At 36.7% G+C, this 13,378-nt stretch overlaps 1 protein-coding gene across 9 annotated transcripts in view; it reads right to left on the bottom strand.

Annotated features, from left to right (window-relative positions):
• Positions 1–8,508: 8,508 nt before the first annotated feature.
• Positions 8,509–13,378, bottom strand: part of CLIP4 (CAP-Gly domain containing linker protein family member 4) — an 83,702-nt gene continuing 78,832 nt past the window's right edge. For all 9 annotated transcript variants that reach the window (XM_058160487.1, XM_058159630.1, XM_058158785.1 and 6 more), the window contains 2 exons: positions 12,129–12,201; positions 8,509–11,213 (listed from right to left, as the gene is read on the bottom strand). In XM_058160487.1, the coding sequence (XP_058016470.1) occupies positions 10,892–11,213; positions 12,129–12,201 (395 nt within the window). In that variant the 3' untranslated portion in view covers positions 8,509–10,891. The remainder of the gene's footprint in view (positions 11,214–12,128; positions 12,202–13,378) is intronic.

Consider the following 13,378-nt stretch of genomic DNA (forward strand, 5'->3'; position numbering starts at 1 on the left):
GAACCAGCTCAGTCGACCTCTAATCTTCTTGACTTTCTTCTCATGTGACTCGTGAGCTTTGGCACAAACTTCAGTGTCAACCATACAGCGAGCACGACGACAGAACAAAATTCCCTTCTGTTATGTGCCAATCTGCTCTGAAGTGCCATCACCCCTGAAGCTTTTTTTTTTTTTAAATCTCTTAATAAGTTTCAATTTATCAGTGCTCCTTTATATACACACCTACACAATCACACCTTTAAACACACATAATTCTCTGAGATGATAGTCACTATTACAAGCAAGGCCCTGCCCTCAATTGCATAATATCACTTGCATGGTTGTTTGCTATGGCCTTTCCTGTGTGCTGCTTCCTCTTAGTTGTTTATATGCCATTTCAAAACTCGCTGGCCAAGTGTTTAATGTTTAGGGATTTTCTATACTGCCAAACAATATTTTGGATGTCCTCATGATTTCAGAGAAGGTAGGGAATTGTCGCCCTGTCAAAGGCAAAGTCACATAACATGGACTCTGAAAGAGCTCATACTCAAACAGTATCGTAGCTACCACATGCATGCAAAACTATGGAGACCTAGCAACAGAATAGCTAAATGTGTCAATGTCACTCCTTTTATTCTGAGGTGGAAATTGCAGAAAGTCAAAGAATATGACCAAATGAAATGGATATCTTGGCAAGGTAGTAGAAACGCTCTCCTTTTCCCATCTATTGTGATCGTTGGTTGGCAACTGTTGAGCACTTAAATCTAACACTTATCTTTCAGCATGTATTCATGTCATTGATGGATCTGCCAAAATGTGGCAGATGAGCAAAGGATTATCAAGATAGTAAAGGCCAGATTGCATACTACTGAAACTCTCATTATGTCACTGTCATTATATCATTGCTGAGGGCAAAGCTTGGCAATCAGAGGAAGAGAGTCCTTTGGTATGAATATCAATTCTTCCAGTGTGAAGATACTAATTATTATAATCTGCATAGTAGTTTAGGAAACAAGCCAAAGGCTTTTATAGAATAAGAATTTAGGAGAAAGGGATGTTAGAAAATCCTCACTGCCCATTTTTCAAAGCATATATAACCGTGATGGCGAACCTATGGCATGCGTGCCCAAGGTGGCACATATGCCCGAGGTGGCACGCAGAGCCATCTTTCCAGGCACATGAACTGTCACCCAACTCACCTGGTGTTTGGGCCTCTGGTGTGCTTGCATGCAATTCAGGGAACTCAGCTGGTCTTCAGAGCTCTCCTGTGCATGTGTGCGCATTTGCACATGCACGCAAGGGTACATGCATGCGTAAATGGCATTCATGTAGGTGCATTGTGGGTGTGAAAACTGCAAACATGCACAGATGGTGCAATTGCGTGCACAGCGCATGGGGAGCCACATGAAAGCCACACACATTTGCATATGGTGTGGTTGTGTGCACAGCGCATGGGGACACGCACAAAAGCCATGTGCAGGCACAGATAGTGTGCATCACACGCAGCACAAGGGCACGCATGAAATCCATGGGCATGCACAGATGGTGCATTTGCGTGTGCATTGCATAAAGGAGCTGTGCATCAGCACAGATAGCACATGCGCACAAAGTGCGTTCCTGTTCGGTACTCGGTGAGTGAAAGGTTCGCCACCACTGATATATAATATATACATATACTGATAAATTAGGACTTAAAACAACAATTATATTAAAATTCAGCATGCCATAGAGCCACAATCCAACATGCTTCACAGCTTATTAAAAACAACCATTAAGTTGACTTGAATTGAAAAGGTTTATTAAAATATTTTACTTTATGATTAGTTGCCAAAATTGTATCTATACAATAATACCTACTGGGTGAAAAAATTAAAGAGATGGTGATGCCTGTGGTATGAGAATATTGATACAAATGAAGATATTAGCATTGTTCCAAGCAGGTAAACTAACACATTGAGCCAAAGTTGCTACTCAGGTGTGCAACTTTCAACCAATTTTCTAGCTTAAGTGAAAAAAGTAGTATATTATGTGGTACTAGTAGTATCCTATGCTGACCCAACCTTTGCATCACTGCAAAGCTAACTGAAGACCAATTTGTGCCTCCTGTCTTTGTTTTAAGATCCTAATAAACACAGCTATAGTTCTGTGCAATTTGCATTGCATAAGATCATTAATTTCATTAGGCCTTATATCCAAATGAAGATGAGTGATCTTCCTCAATGAAAGCAAATGTTATTGACTGTCAGTGGCTCTTGGCTTGCTGTAATAACAGTCAATAAAAATTGCTCTGTAAATTTGGCAAATAGAACATTTATTAACCCATCCCAGTGGCAGAATATCATGGTCCTGCCAGGAAATAACCAAGAACCTTAAAAATATGAAGTGAGGCTGGCTTTCTCTCTGCTCTGAACAACCACTCATTATCGTTTTTACATAGGCAGCCCCATGTTCTGTAGTTGAGTCAGGGAGCTTAAATTAGTAAGTATATGGGTTTCCTGCTTGACATTTCTACTTGCATATAGCAAAAATCACGTTCTTTGTGAGAATTGTTCCTTATACTGATAAGACCAGCAATTACCAAACCAATCAACAGTTACGTTCCATCCTGCCTTCACAATAGGGGAACAGCCAGGGGCCCCTTAACTGCATTAAGGGTTTCTCATACTAAGGGTGAGAAACTGGACAAGAGATTTTACCATATAGTAATTGCTTCTACATAACAGTATCTTCTGAAAGAAAGAAATTTACTGGAATATGTATGAAGCTTCTCTCCTGAAAGTTAGGGCAAGAAACAGTTAATCCAAGGAACATGTTTTTCAAATCCAGTAGTACATTAAGTTACAAGGAAATTTAAGGATGCAACAGAAGAATTCTAGCAAGTACCTTACTTTCAAATAAGATGCTTATATATAAGCAGTTATGGTGGCAAAACCGTTACCTATTTTCTCACACACCTATTGTTTAAGAAGCAGTTTGCTCTCTTGTGAAGATGGGACAGAATGTACCAGATTATTATTATTATTTATTATTATTATTTATTTGATTTTTATACCGCCCTTCTCCCGAAGGACTCAGGGCGGTGTACAGGCAGCAGTAAAAAATAACAATACAATGTACAATTTAAAATAGAAATTTGTTTTATGCTAATCTTATCACTGTGGTTCCTGTTTGATTCAGCTCAGGATAGTTAAAAGCAGAGTTCTGGATTCTGTAAAATACAGAATACGATACTGAAGCAGGTTGTGATGTTGCAGTGACTATACCACACCTCATGTCATAGCTTATTTGTGTACATTATATAGCTCTGTGTGTGTGTGCTTTACCCTTGTTTTGCCTCTTCCATTAGCCAAGGACAGCACTGGCCAAGAATTTCTCTGGAATGTTAATTATAGTTTTAGTATATGCCAGAATTCATAGAAAGCTCCACAAACCAGTAGCCATTCTTACCTTCTCAGCAAAAAGGTCCTCAGTGGTGTGTAATTTTGCACCCTTGAAAATCATTGTACTGAGTTGTGGTTGCTTAAGATTATTGTGTATAAGATGGTAAGCCATATAATTTTCTAAAGCAGGGCTGTCAAACTTCCAGCCCAGGTTGGATGCATTACACACTGGCCGTGCCTACGCCCATTTTAGTGAAGGGTGGAAAAGTCCCGATACATCACTTGACGCCTCTGTGACGATGTGAGTTTGATACCCCGCTCTAAAGCAGGGGTCTCCAACCTTGACAATTTTAAGACTTGTGGATTTCAACTCCCAGAATTCCTCAGCCAGCTGGCTGAGGTATTCTGGGAGTTGAAGTCCACAAGTCTTAAAGTTGCCAAGGTTGAAGACCCCTGCTCTAAAGAAATTGTTATCTTGATGCTTTCAAAACTTACAAACCTAATTTATGAAGAGACTCTTGAGTCTTTCCACAGCAGTTATTTATCAAGGACAAGCCTGTTAAGGATCTAGCACAATTGCATCATCAAGTATTTAAATTACACTACAGAATAGCATCAAATGCTATGCCAGGGACAGCAAACAGACCACAACTGAAGCTGTCAGGCCATCACAAATGCATGGGAATTATGCTGATCTATAGTGTGTTCCCCAAGAATAACTCCCACCTGGGCAGAAGTATATAACTTCTGGTCATATATAGAAGTATATAACTTATATGGTCAGAGTGGCAAGTTTAGGGAAGAGCTGAAGGAATATATCACATAATTTGCCTTTTAACTGATCAGTGATGCAAATCTCTTTCCGAGGCATGAGCTCCAAAGCTATATGGAAAACATACCTTCATGCTTCCCTATCTTGAAGTCTTACAGGGAAAAGCAATGAGCAAAAAATGAATACTGTTGCTGCAAAATCTTGATGTTTATACACACACTATAGTTGCACTGCAGCAGAAGAGAAGCACCAGAGAGAGAGAGAGAGTAGTTCCCCCATAATTACAGTTGGGAGAAAAGTATAGAGTTATAGGAAAATCAATGAAGCAGAGGCAAGGAAACTACCGTTTCCCCCAAAATAAGACATCCCCTGATAAGAAGCCCAATCGGGCTTTTGAGCGCATGGCAATAAGGCCGGTAGGGTTCCTAATCTACTGTATGTATGGTATGAATCAGTTCTCCTATTCTCCTTCAACATCTGTCTTAATGGCTGCCTCTAAAACATTGTCAATTTCTTTGCCTTGAGTAATAAACTTAATTAAGTGGTACTAGAACACCATCGGAAGGATCCTTCTTTCAGAACTATCCTATATGAGCAGGATAAAATGAATTACAGATAAATTACTGATTTATCTAATACAGCCAGTCAACCTTCTAATTTTTATTCCATGTGAGCCCTGAGTAAAATTAAGATAGAATTGGAATTACCTTTGTTTTGCAATATAGCAACTTTAATATATATATATATATATATATATATAGGTGTACAGAAACTTGGTGAGCACCGTGAGAAGTGTCTGGCTCAGTGGAATCCCAGTATCACACTAGAAAGGCCAGCCTTGAACTGTAGCTTCCATTCATTTGTAGGTTTATTAGCTTTGAACAACGTATTAGGAGAACAACAGGTTAAATAAGGTAGAATGGGGTCATGTTTGTGGGTAAGACTAATAGAAGGCATGCTTCTAGATCCACAGCTATACCACATTTGTACAGCCCTTTTTCAGGTTCTGAAATTCAGGAAGAGTACACTCTTTGTGGGAAAGGGAGTGGAATTCTAACATAGGTTCAAGGGATGCTTCAAAAAAGTATGGTACATTCAAACAGAACATTTTTTTTCCTCCATTTTGTCTGGAATGACACTGCTGTAGGTATAACTTTTACATTCCATCTCTTCTCTGGTATTAGATGCATGAGAAGTCAGATAGAAAGCATATTGCAAAAATTAGCCTGTTTTTCATGGGATGTACTATTGAAGTGGACATGCATAGAAGTGCCACAACACACAACAGAACTTACAGTAAATGTATTTATTTCCTTTCGTTCTGAATCTACAAATTTAGGCCAGGGGAATGGAGTTTTGCTGGGCTCATTCTGCAGTGCACAATAGCTGCTGTTATTTAAGAATTTCCTTTCAGAAATCTGCTTCTGTAAGTGAAGCCATCAAGCTATGCCCAAACTTCGAATAAGTACTACCATTTTAAAGGCCTTTTGCAGTTACACCTGGATGTCTCAACCCTCTGTGCCTCTCTTTGTCTGTATTAAAGTTTTGTCATTAGGAATGTGATTCATGTTTGTACAGAAGCTTGTGCAACATTACTCATAAAACAAGGGCCTATGCATTTCAGGGATCCTTCTCAAAAATCAAATACTAATATATGGTCATTACATATTTTCTATTGTATTTGTATTGTAATCTAGTGTAGTGAACCTAAAGGCATGAAAATAAAATGACTGTAAAGAAAGGCATGTGTTCAATGGTGTATTATCTTCACAACTCAAAAATTACTGTTACTGGAATATGAAATACATTTGGTCAGTATATAAAAGTCAGGCAAAGATTAAATACTTAACAATAATTCTAACAAGGAATGAAAATTTGAATAGAAAGCGTGCTATTAACTTAAGAAATGCTAAAGTGATTGAACTAAATTAGCAATAATTCAGGCTATGAGGGCCAGAGGTTACAATCTGTCCTGGTTAGAGGGGAGCTATTCATTTTAAATGAGAGCCAGTTTGGTATAGTGGTGAAGGAATCTAGTTAGAAACTGGGAGACTGCGAGTTCTAGTTCCATCTTAGGCACAAAAGGTGACTTTGGGCCAGTTGTTTTCTAAGGAGGCAATGGCAAATCACTTTTGAAAAAACTTGCCAGTTGTCCAGGCACTCTCCAAGAATCAGAAGAAACAAAACCATTTAAATAGGATAGGACAACTGTTCTAAATATACTACGTAAAAAAACGTGCAAAACCTTACATCCAGTAACATCACATCATGATGAATTGGTTTTACTCTAAAGAAAAGTTGTTATTTAGGCTTACTAGAATAATGGACAGACAAAACCACTGCCACTCTTTCATTACAGTATTATTTCTTGGTGATTATATTTGGCCGTCATAGTAGATCCATTTTCCCTTCTAAGCTGCACTTACGCTTAACATGATTCCAACAAAATTGAAGTCACAAAGGCATTGTGGGTGCTTATTTGAATGATGATTTTAAGAAAACACTAACTCTCCAAAGGGAAAAAGTGATCACGGGTTTAGCCAAATATCACACCAGAGTAAAAAAAAGTTTTTTGGTTGAAATGTGATCAGTTATATTTTTGACAGTTGCTGAAATGTTTTGATCAAAGTGTACTTTTATGTATTACAATCAGTGACCTGAATTATCAATGTTTTACTACCTTACTTTACAAATATTCTGTTTGGCATCAAAAGTAATTACAATCTAGAAAGTAAAATTACATTTTAATGTCATTCATTCATTTATACAGTATATTTCCACACAATGCCCCAAAGGCAGCTTAGTCTTATATGTTTCAATTTTATACTTACTTTCAACAGTTGGAATTATTGCTGATACAGTATAAAACATTAACATCTAAAGCAGCCCCACACTACTTATGATTAAAGAGTTTGCTCTAGAAGTTAAGATGCTGGACTAGGAGCAGGGAAACCTGAGACTTTATCCTGATTTAAGCATGGAAGTTGACTGGACAGACTTGGACCATTCACTTTCTCTAAGCCTTGGAAGTAATGTTAAAACACTTCCAAAAATATTGCCTAGACCAGTGGTTCTCAACTTGTGGTCTACAGTATCATGGGGGGGGGGTGTTTTCTGTAGACCATGATGTCATCACAGGGAATCCGCGAATGCTTGAAGAAATGTTATGATTTAAATATTAAGTTTTGGGGTTCCATGGCCATGGTCTGTGGCTACAAAAGGTATTTAAAGGGGATCCATGCTGAAGAAAAGATTGAGAACCACTAGCCTAGATTGCATGTACTTGCAACTGTAGTTGCCAGGAGTCAAGAGTGAGTTGAAAGCAAGCAAGCAAAAAATAATAACAATACATGGCTTCAAGGAACACTCAAAATATCTAAGGGATTCCACAAAACTCCAGTTTGAGTATTTCTGATGTAACAGGCTCTATTTTTCTAAAATTATATATCAATCAAACTGAATTATGAAATCTTCAATCCTGGATTGAATTATCAGGGGTAAACCCAATGGAAATCTGCGGGCATTGTTAGTCTTCTGAAATTCTTTCTGCATGGCTTAGCAATTATTTTCAGAAGTATCATAGTGGCAACATTTAACTTTGTGGTTATAATTCACTATTTCAGTTTTTAGCATGCACTTTATTAATTTAATTTAGCTTCCTAGTACACCCACACTGATTTGATATTAGTTGGCAAATAAGAAACTATACTTATTCTAATTTGGATCAAACTAGTAATAACAAAGTTACCACTTCAGAGTTGAGCCAAGTTATAAGCCAAAGAAATTAATATATTATATTATAAAGCCATGGTTTCTGATAATTTTATCTGAAGAAACCACAAACTAGCTGCTGCATTCCATTGAGTATACATACCAGGGCTGTTTATATGCTTTGAAAATAATTTGGAAAAAATGCTTAAGGTCTGGCACAAGCTCAAGCCTTTTCATTAATGCAAGTTAACTTTTTCAGGGTTCTGCGCAAGTCTGAAAAAAAAGTTGCAGTTGCTCGTTAAAGTCTGAAGTACTTTTTTTCAAATTATTGTCCCAAAGTGTTCATCTCCAGTACAAGGTATTTATACTTGCATAGCAATTATGTTGACATTTTTGTGTAGTAAGTTTGTCTAAAAATATATGGTGCAATCCTATACTAAACTGGGAATAAGTTACACTAAACTCAGCAGGGTTTGTTATTATGTAAAAAATTGCACTCATTAACATTCTGTGAAACTGAATAATGTGATTGAAGCAAACTATTATTACAATCACCAGAGTAACGATAATAATTGAGGGATATAAATGTAAAAATGACAATGATTTGTAAATCTGTAAATACTGCAAAAATACACTAATAATTGATCACAGAACTGTTTCACCAAAAAGTATCAATACATTTTTACTCTTTAATTATATTAAGCATTTCCCTGGAGGCTTCATTAGTCAAATACGAAGAGGGTGAAAGAGAAATATAATGCAAAAGATACAGTATACAAGGAATGTATAATACTTTTATGTTCAACATCAAGGTATCTATGGACCAATTAAATCATTAACAAGGTTTTTTCATAGAGGAGATGCTCAGCGAGAACTTTGGAACGTGGAACTTTGAGAGCATGTTTTGGGCATATTATAAAACAGATGCGACCATGGGACTGGTCACGATGAAGACTTTACCTGAAGGTAAATGAAGCCCTGAACTATGCTGGATCTCTATGGAGCCCAAAGGCACTGTTGGAAATACAGATAATGTATGAGGCTGGTGTTTTGTGGCATGTTAGATTGCCATTTATTGTGCTTGACTAAAAGAATCTTTGAATTCAAGTGGGGTGAATTGCCTAATGAGTATCAAGGAGCATATCAGTGATTACATTGTTGCTCTTGAGTTTCTTTGAGATTTCAGGTTTTACAGACATAAATGGAATTTTTAAACATCTGCTTTATTTTGTATTACTGGTGGCGGCATCGCTTTTGGAATCATAAGGCAGCTGCTTCTTTCCTAGGCTTTATGATTAATATAGTAACTTGTTCCACACTCTTGAACCTCAAAAAGCATATGAACTCCATGAGCTTTGAAAAGGATTTAGCTGATTAGAAGAGAGGAGCTTTGCACACACTCCCATGTACATTAAACACCTCTTTCAAAGGTTTTGCACAACCATGCTTAGTAACAACCCTTTCTATCAATATAAATAACAAAATAAAATTTAACTATCAAGAAAGCTAATGTTGGATTAGGAAGTATCAAGCATCAAGGTGCAACTTCAGCCTTAAATTCATTAACTACTTTTTGCATGATCTTACAACTAAAAATAAGCTTATAGTCATATCATGTAACTAGTCTCCTTAGTCAAAAGTATTCATTAACGAGAGTAACAGTATTGCTGGATCATGAGAAATATAGATCAGGAAAATTTCTTCTAGGAAAGCTGAAAATATCATTTTATCATTAAATGGTTTATACAGAGTAAATAAATCTTGCCAAAGTCCTTAATGATGCTTTAAATTGTTGCGGTTTTAAGTGCAGTTTGACAAGATGCTTCATTAAGAAGAAATAAATCATTTGCTGGTTTCTTTGGCTTTTCATTTATATATATAATACTTTTTAAAAATGTATTTTGGATGCAGGTAGCAAACTATAGATTTGCACATAATTTTTTGGCATCCATGTTGGCTTCTGTTGGCCTGCAGGCTAAGTACTCAACATCTGTTCAGCTGAATTCTCCTCTGGCTTGATGTATTGGCTGTGAAACAGCCTAGCGCCTGCAATAGTCAAAGAAACACGTGAAAAGACAGCAAACCATCCACAAAGTTTTTGCAATTTCAGTTCTCAAAAGGCAATCATGATCAAATCATCCTGGAGAATTGAAGGTGAGAATGATAACACACACCAAGTGACTTTCTTCCCACCTGCCATAGCAAGAAGGTGCATGTTTTCTGAAGCAGGAGGAGTTGTATATACAAGCATCTATTTCTTCAAGATCTTAACACTTATTGATCTCCTAGCCTCTTCTGGATATAGTGCTTGGGACACATACAACTGGTACAATGCTACAGGCCTCAACTTACCAAATGGATTATCCAAAGGATCATAGAAAATACTTCAGGGGAAATAAAAGTGCACCCAAATGTCCCAAAGGCTTTTTTTTTAAAGTGCTTCTGGCATTTTTTTTAAGCGTCCCCATGCACACATACAATTTAAAAGTGCTTTTGCTGGAAACCTGAAAATATCCATTTTTTAGCTTTCATGTCATGTCAAACAAGCAAATTCTGCTTTTCAGTTTTTTTTAAACAGATCATTTTGTGCTTTCAGGGAACTGTCTAAAGCTAACAGCTTCCCAGAGTTCAGTTCTTTCTCTGTTGCTTTTCTTCCTTATTGTTTTTTTCTAGAGAAAGCAGTTTAAACAGTTATTGAACAAGCTGTATGATCTCTTGATGCATTATAGCTTCACTAACATATAGGTTGAAAAGCTCATTTTGAAGAGACAAAGCCTGTCAAAATGAAGTTAGTTTGAATAATGGTTATTATTGGAGTAACAGAGCAGCTCAAATCCAAGATGTTTCTAATACAAGAAGTATTCAAGCAAGAAATGTTTTATAGTGAAAGTTACTAAGATCTCATTCTTCAGTCACTGCACACTTCCAAACTGTGAACATCTTAGAGCCACGAAGCTTTAGGATGTTAAGTAAAGATAGGGTTCCATGCAGGTAAAAGTTTTCCTCATCTGTTTTTGTGAGATCCTCATCTTAACTGAAACGATGTTCTTCAACAGATGTCATCAACAAGTTTCACTCCATTAATCCCACGATAAGTTACTCGACTTGGACGCACCAAGACTCCATATTTTGGCTTGCAAGTGAAATATCGCTTTTCACCCACAGAGCCATCATTCTTGCCCTTGGCACTCCGAAGTTCCAAGCCAAGCCAAATGCCTGGAGCAAAATTGGTGGGCCCAATGTAGCGAATTGTGCCCATCTCACTGGAGCTGGTCAGGAGGACCTGAGAGCCTTCGTGTAATTTAACTGGAGCGTCTGTGCTTGTAGTAGTAGTGTTGCTCCAACTACGACGCAAAGAAGGATTTTTTGATCTGGACAGAGAAAAAGAGGCAACAACATTTATTTCTAATTGAATTTTTTTTTAAAAAGTAAAATAAAAAATACAACATTGCACAGCAAAATGGAATTGGCCTCCAATGTATCAAATTAAGCCCAAAGATCTCTTTCTACTAATTGACTCTAATTCAATTTCCAAAGCAAACATGTATACATTTGACTTATTCTTTGATCAGTTTACTATATTTCTATTCTATCAGTGTTATGCAAGAAGACAAAATTTAAATAATCTTCTTCATTCACATTAAACTGAAAGTCAACAAGATTTTACAAGTATAACCCTTTCCTCTCAATGCTCATATTAGCTGTGAAAGAGCTAAATATGCCAAAATTCTGTATAAGAAGAAAAAAATAGATTGCTCTCCTGTTGCAATCCCATAGCTATCAGTTTGTCATGTGACAAATATGCTCACTACATTTTAAAAACAAGGATGTTAAAATCAAGTAAGTATTTAATGTTACTTCCAGTGCAGTCTAAGCAAGGTTTCAATAAAAAGCAACACAAAGTACGGAAGATGAGAGAGGCAAGAGTTTAAAAAATGTTAGCCATTTAGTCTGGCATGAGCTGACAGGAATGTGGCAATGATTTTTCATATAGACCTAGATTTTTTATCATCTTGAGTTATTCACTTCAGAATAGATTATTCCCTGTTTTTAACTACTATCAACCACTGCTGCATCACAATTCATAGTTATGCAGAACATCACTGGCTTTGGTTCTTCTTACAGACATTCAGAAATAGATATGGGATTTGCATGCATACACCAAAATCATGATTCCTTAATCATGAAGATTCATGCCTCCTCAGATAAAAGGGAATTTTAACTCATCTAACCTCAGAAAATTAGGAATATATAAATTCTGTTCTTTCTTCTATAAAGTCACTTACTTGACAAAGAAATTTCTCCTGTTTATTTCTTTTTGTGAAGCTGCAGAGGTTGTACTAAAACTTCGTTGGAAACCTGAATGAAAAAAAAGCAGAATAAGCTTTTAATTGAACATGCAATACATTTCTATGGTGGTCTTGTAACTATGAATCTTCAGGTATTTTGGATGATGAGAAAAAATGGAGGTCAGCAGAAAAAGCCAATGAGGAAGGCTACACAAAAAGCCAAATGAAACTCTGTAAACAAAGAAAGTATACTGAGAACGGAAAGCAGGATGGGTCACAAGAAGCTAATGGATAAATAGCTGTAGCAGTAGACAGGATGTTGAAGAAGCTAAAGCTCAGAATAAATTGAGGTTGTCAAAAGATACTAAAGAAATCAAAATGGTTTATTAAGATAAACTCAAAATAATGAGGGGAAAAGTAGTATGCTAACTGCTTGATAAACACAGCAAAATCTAACAAATAGCAAAGGAAATCTACTCTGAATCTTTTTTTATCATTCTATGGAGAGGAAGCTTCAACATGACGAAAACATGGTCATGGAATATCTATTCTCCATTAATATGTTTAAATCTCCAGATTAGCTGCATCCTCTGGGGTAATGAAACAATGTAGTCAAGTTTTTATCTGTAAGTGGTACTGGGGAACTGGTAAAGCGTCAGTTAACTAGAAGAGAACTAAATCTCCATCTACCAAAAGGAGAAAAAGAGGAACTAGGGAACTACAATCTGGCCAGTCTGACACTGAAGCCTGGGAGGAGACAGAACTTTGTAATTATATAGATGTAATTTCAGCAAAGATTTTAATAAAATCCCCTCTCCGGTGATATTTTGATTAACGTTGGCCATAATTGGTCAATTGTGGACTGGTTAGCATCACAGTTATATGACAACACAATTGGCTCAAAAGTGCACTTATCAATGAATCATATCAAGATAGAGAAAGGTATCAATTGAAGTGCCGCACAAACTGGAAAGAGCTATCATGTGCCACAATGTTGTGTGTTAGTCAAACTCCAGCTTAAGCAGTCTGTCTAATTCTGAGAACTCTAAAAAGGATTCATAGAAAAATTCAGAGAAGAACAATGAAGATGATGTAGGGATAGAAATTAAGAAACTATAACTTAATCTTGAGAAGACTGAAGCAAGATATGATAGCATTCTTTAAAATAGTTGAAAATATGTCAAAGCAAAAGAATTATTCTCCATTCAGGTGCCAAGTATAAGGCATGGATTCATGAATTTGAGATG

Source organism: Ahaetulla prasina, chromosome 1, assembly GCF_028640845.1.
Source record: "Ahaetulla prasina isolate Xishuangbanna chromosome 1, ASM2864084v1, whole genome shotgun sequence".
Classification (NCBI taxonomy): Eukaryota; Metazoa; Chordata; class Lepidosauria; order Squamata; family Colubridae; genus Ahaetulla; species Ahaetulla prasina.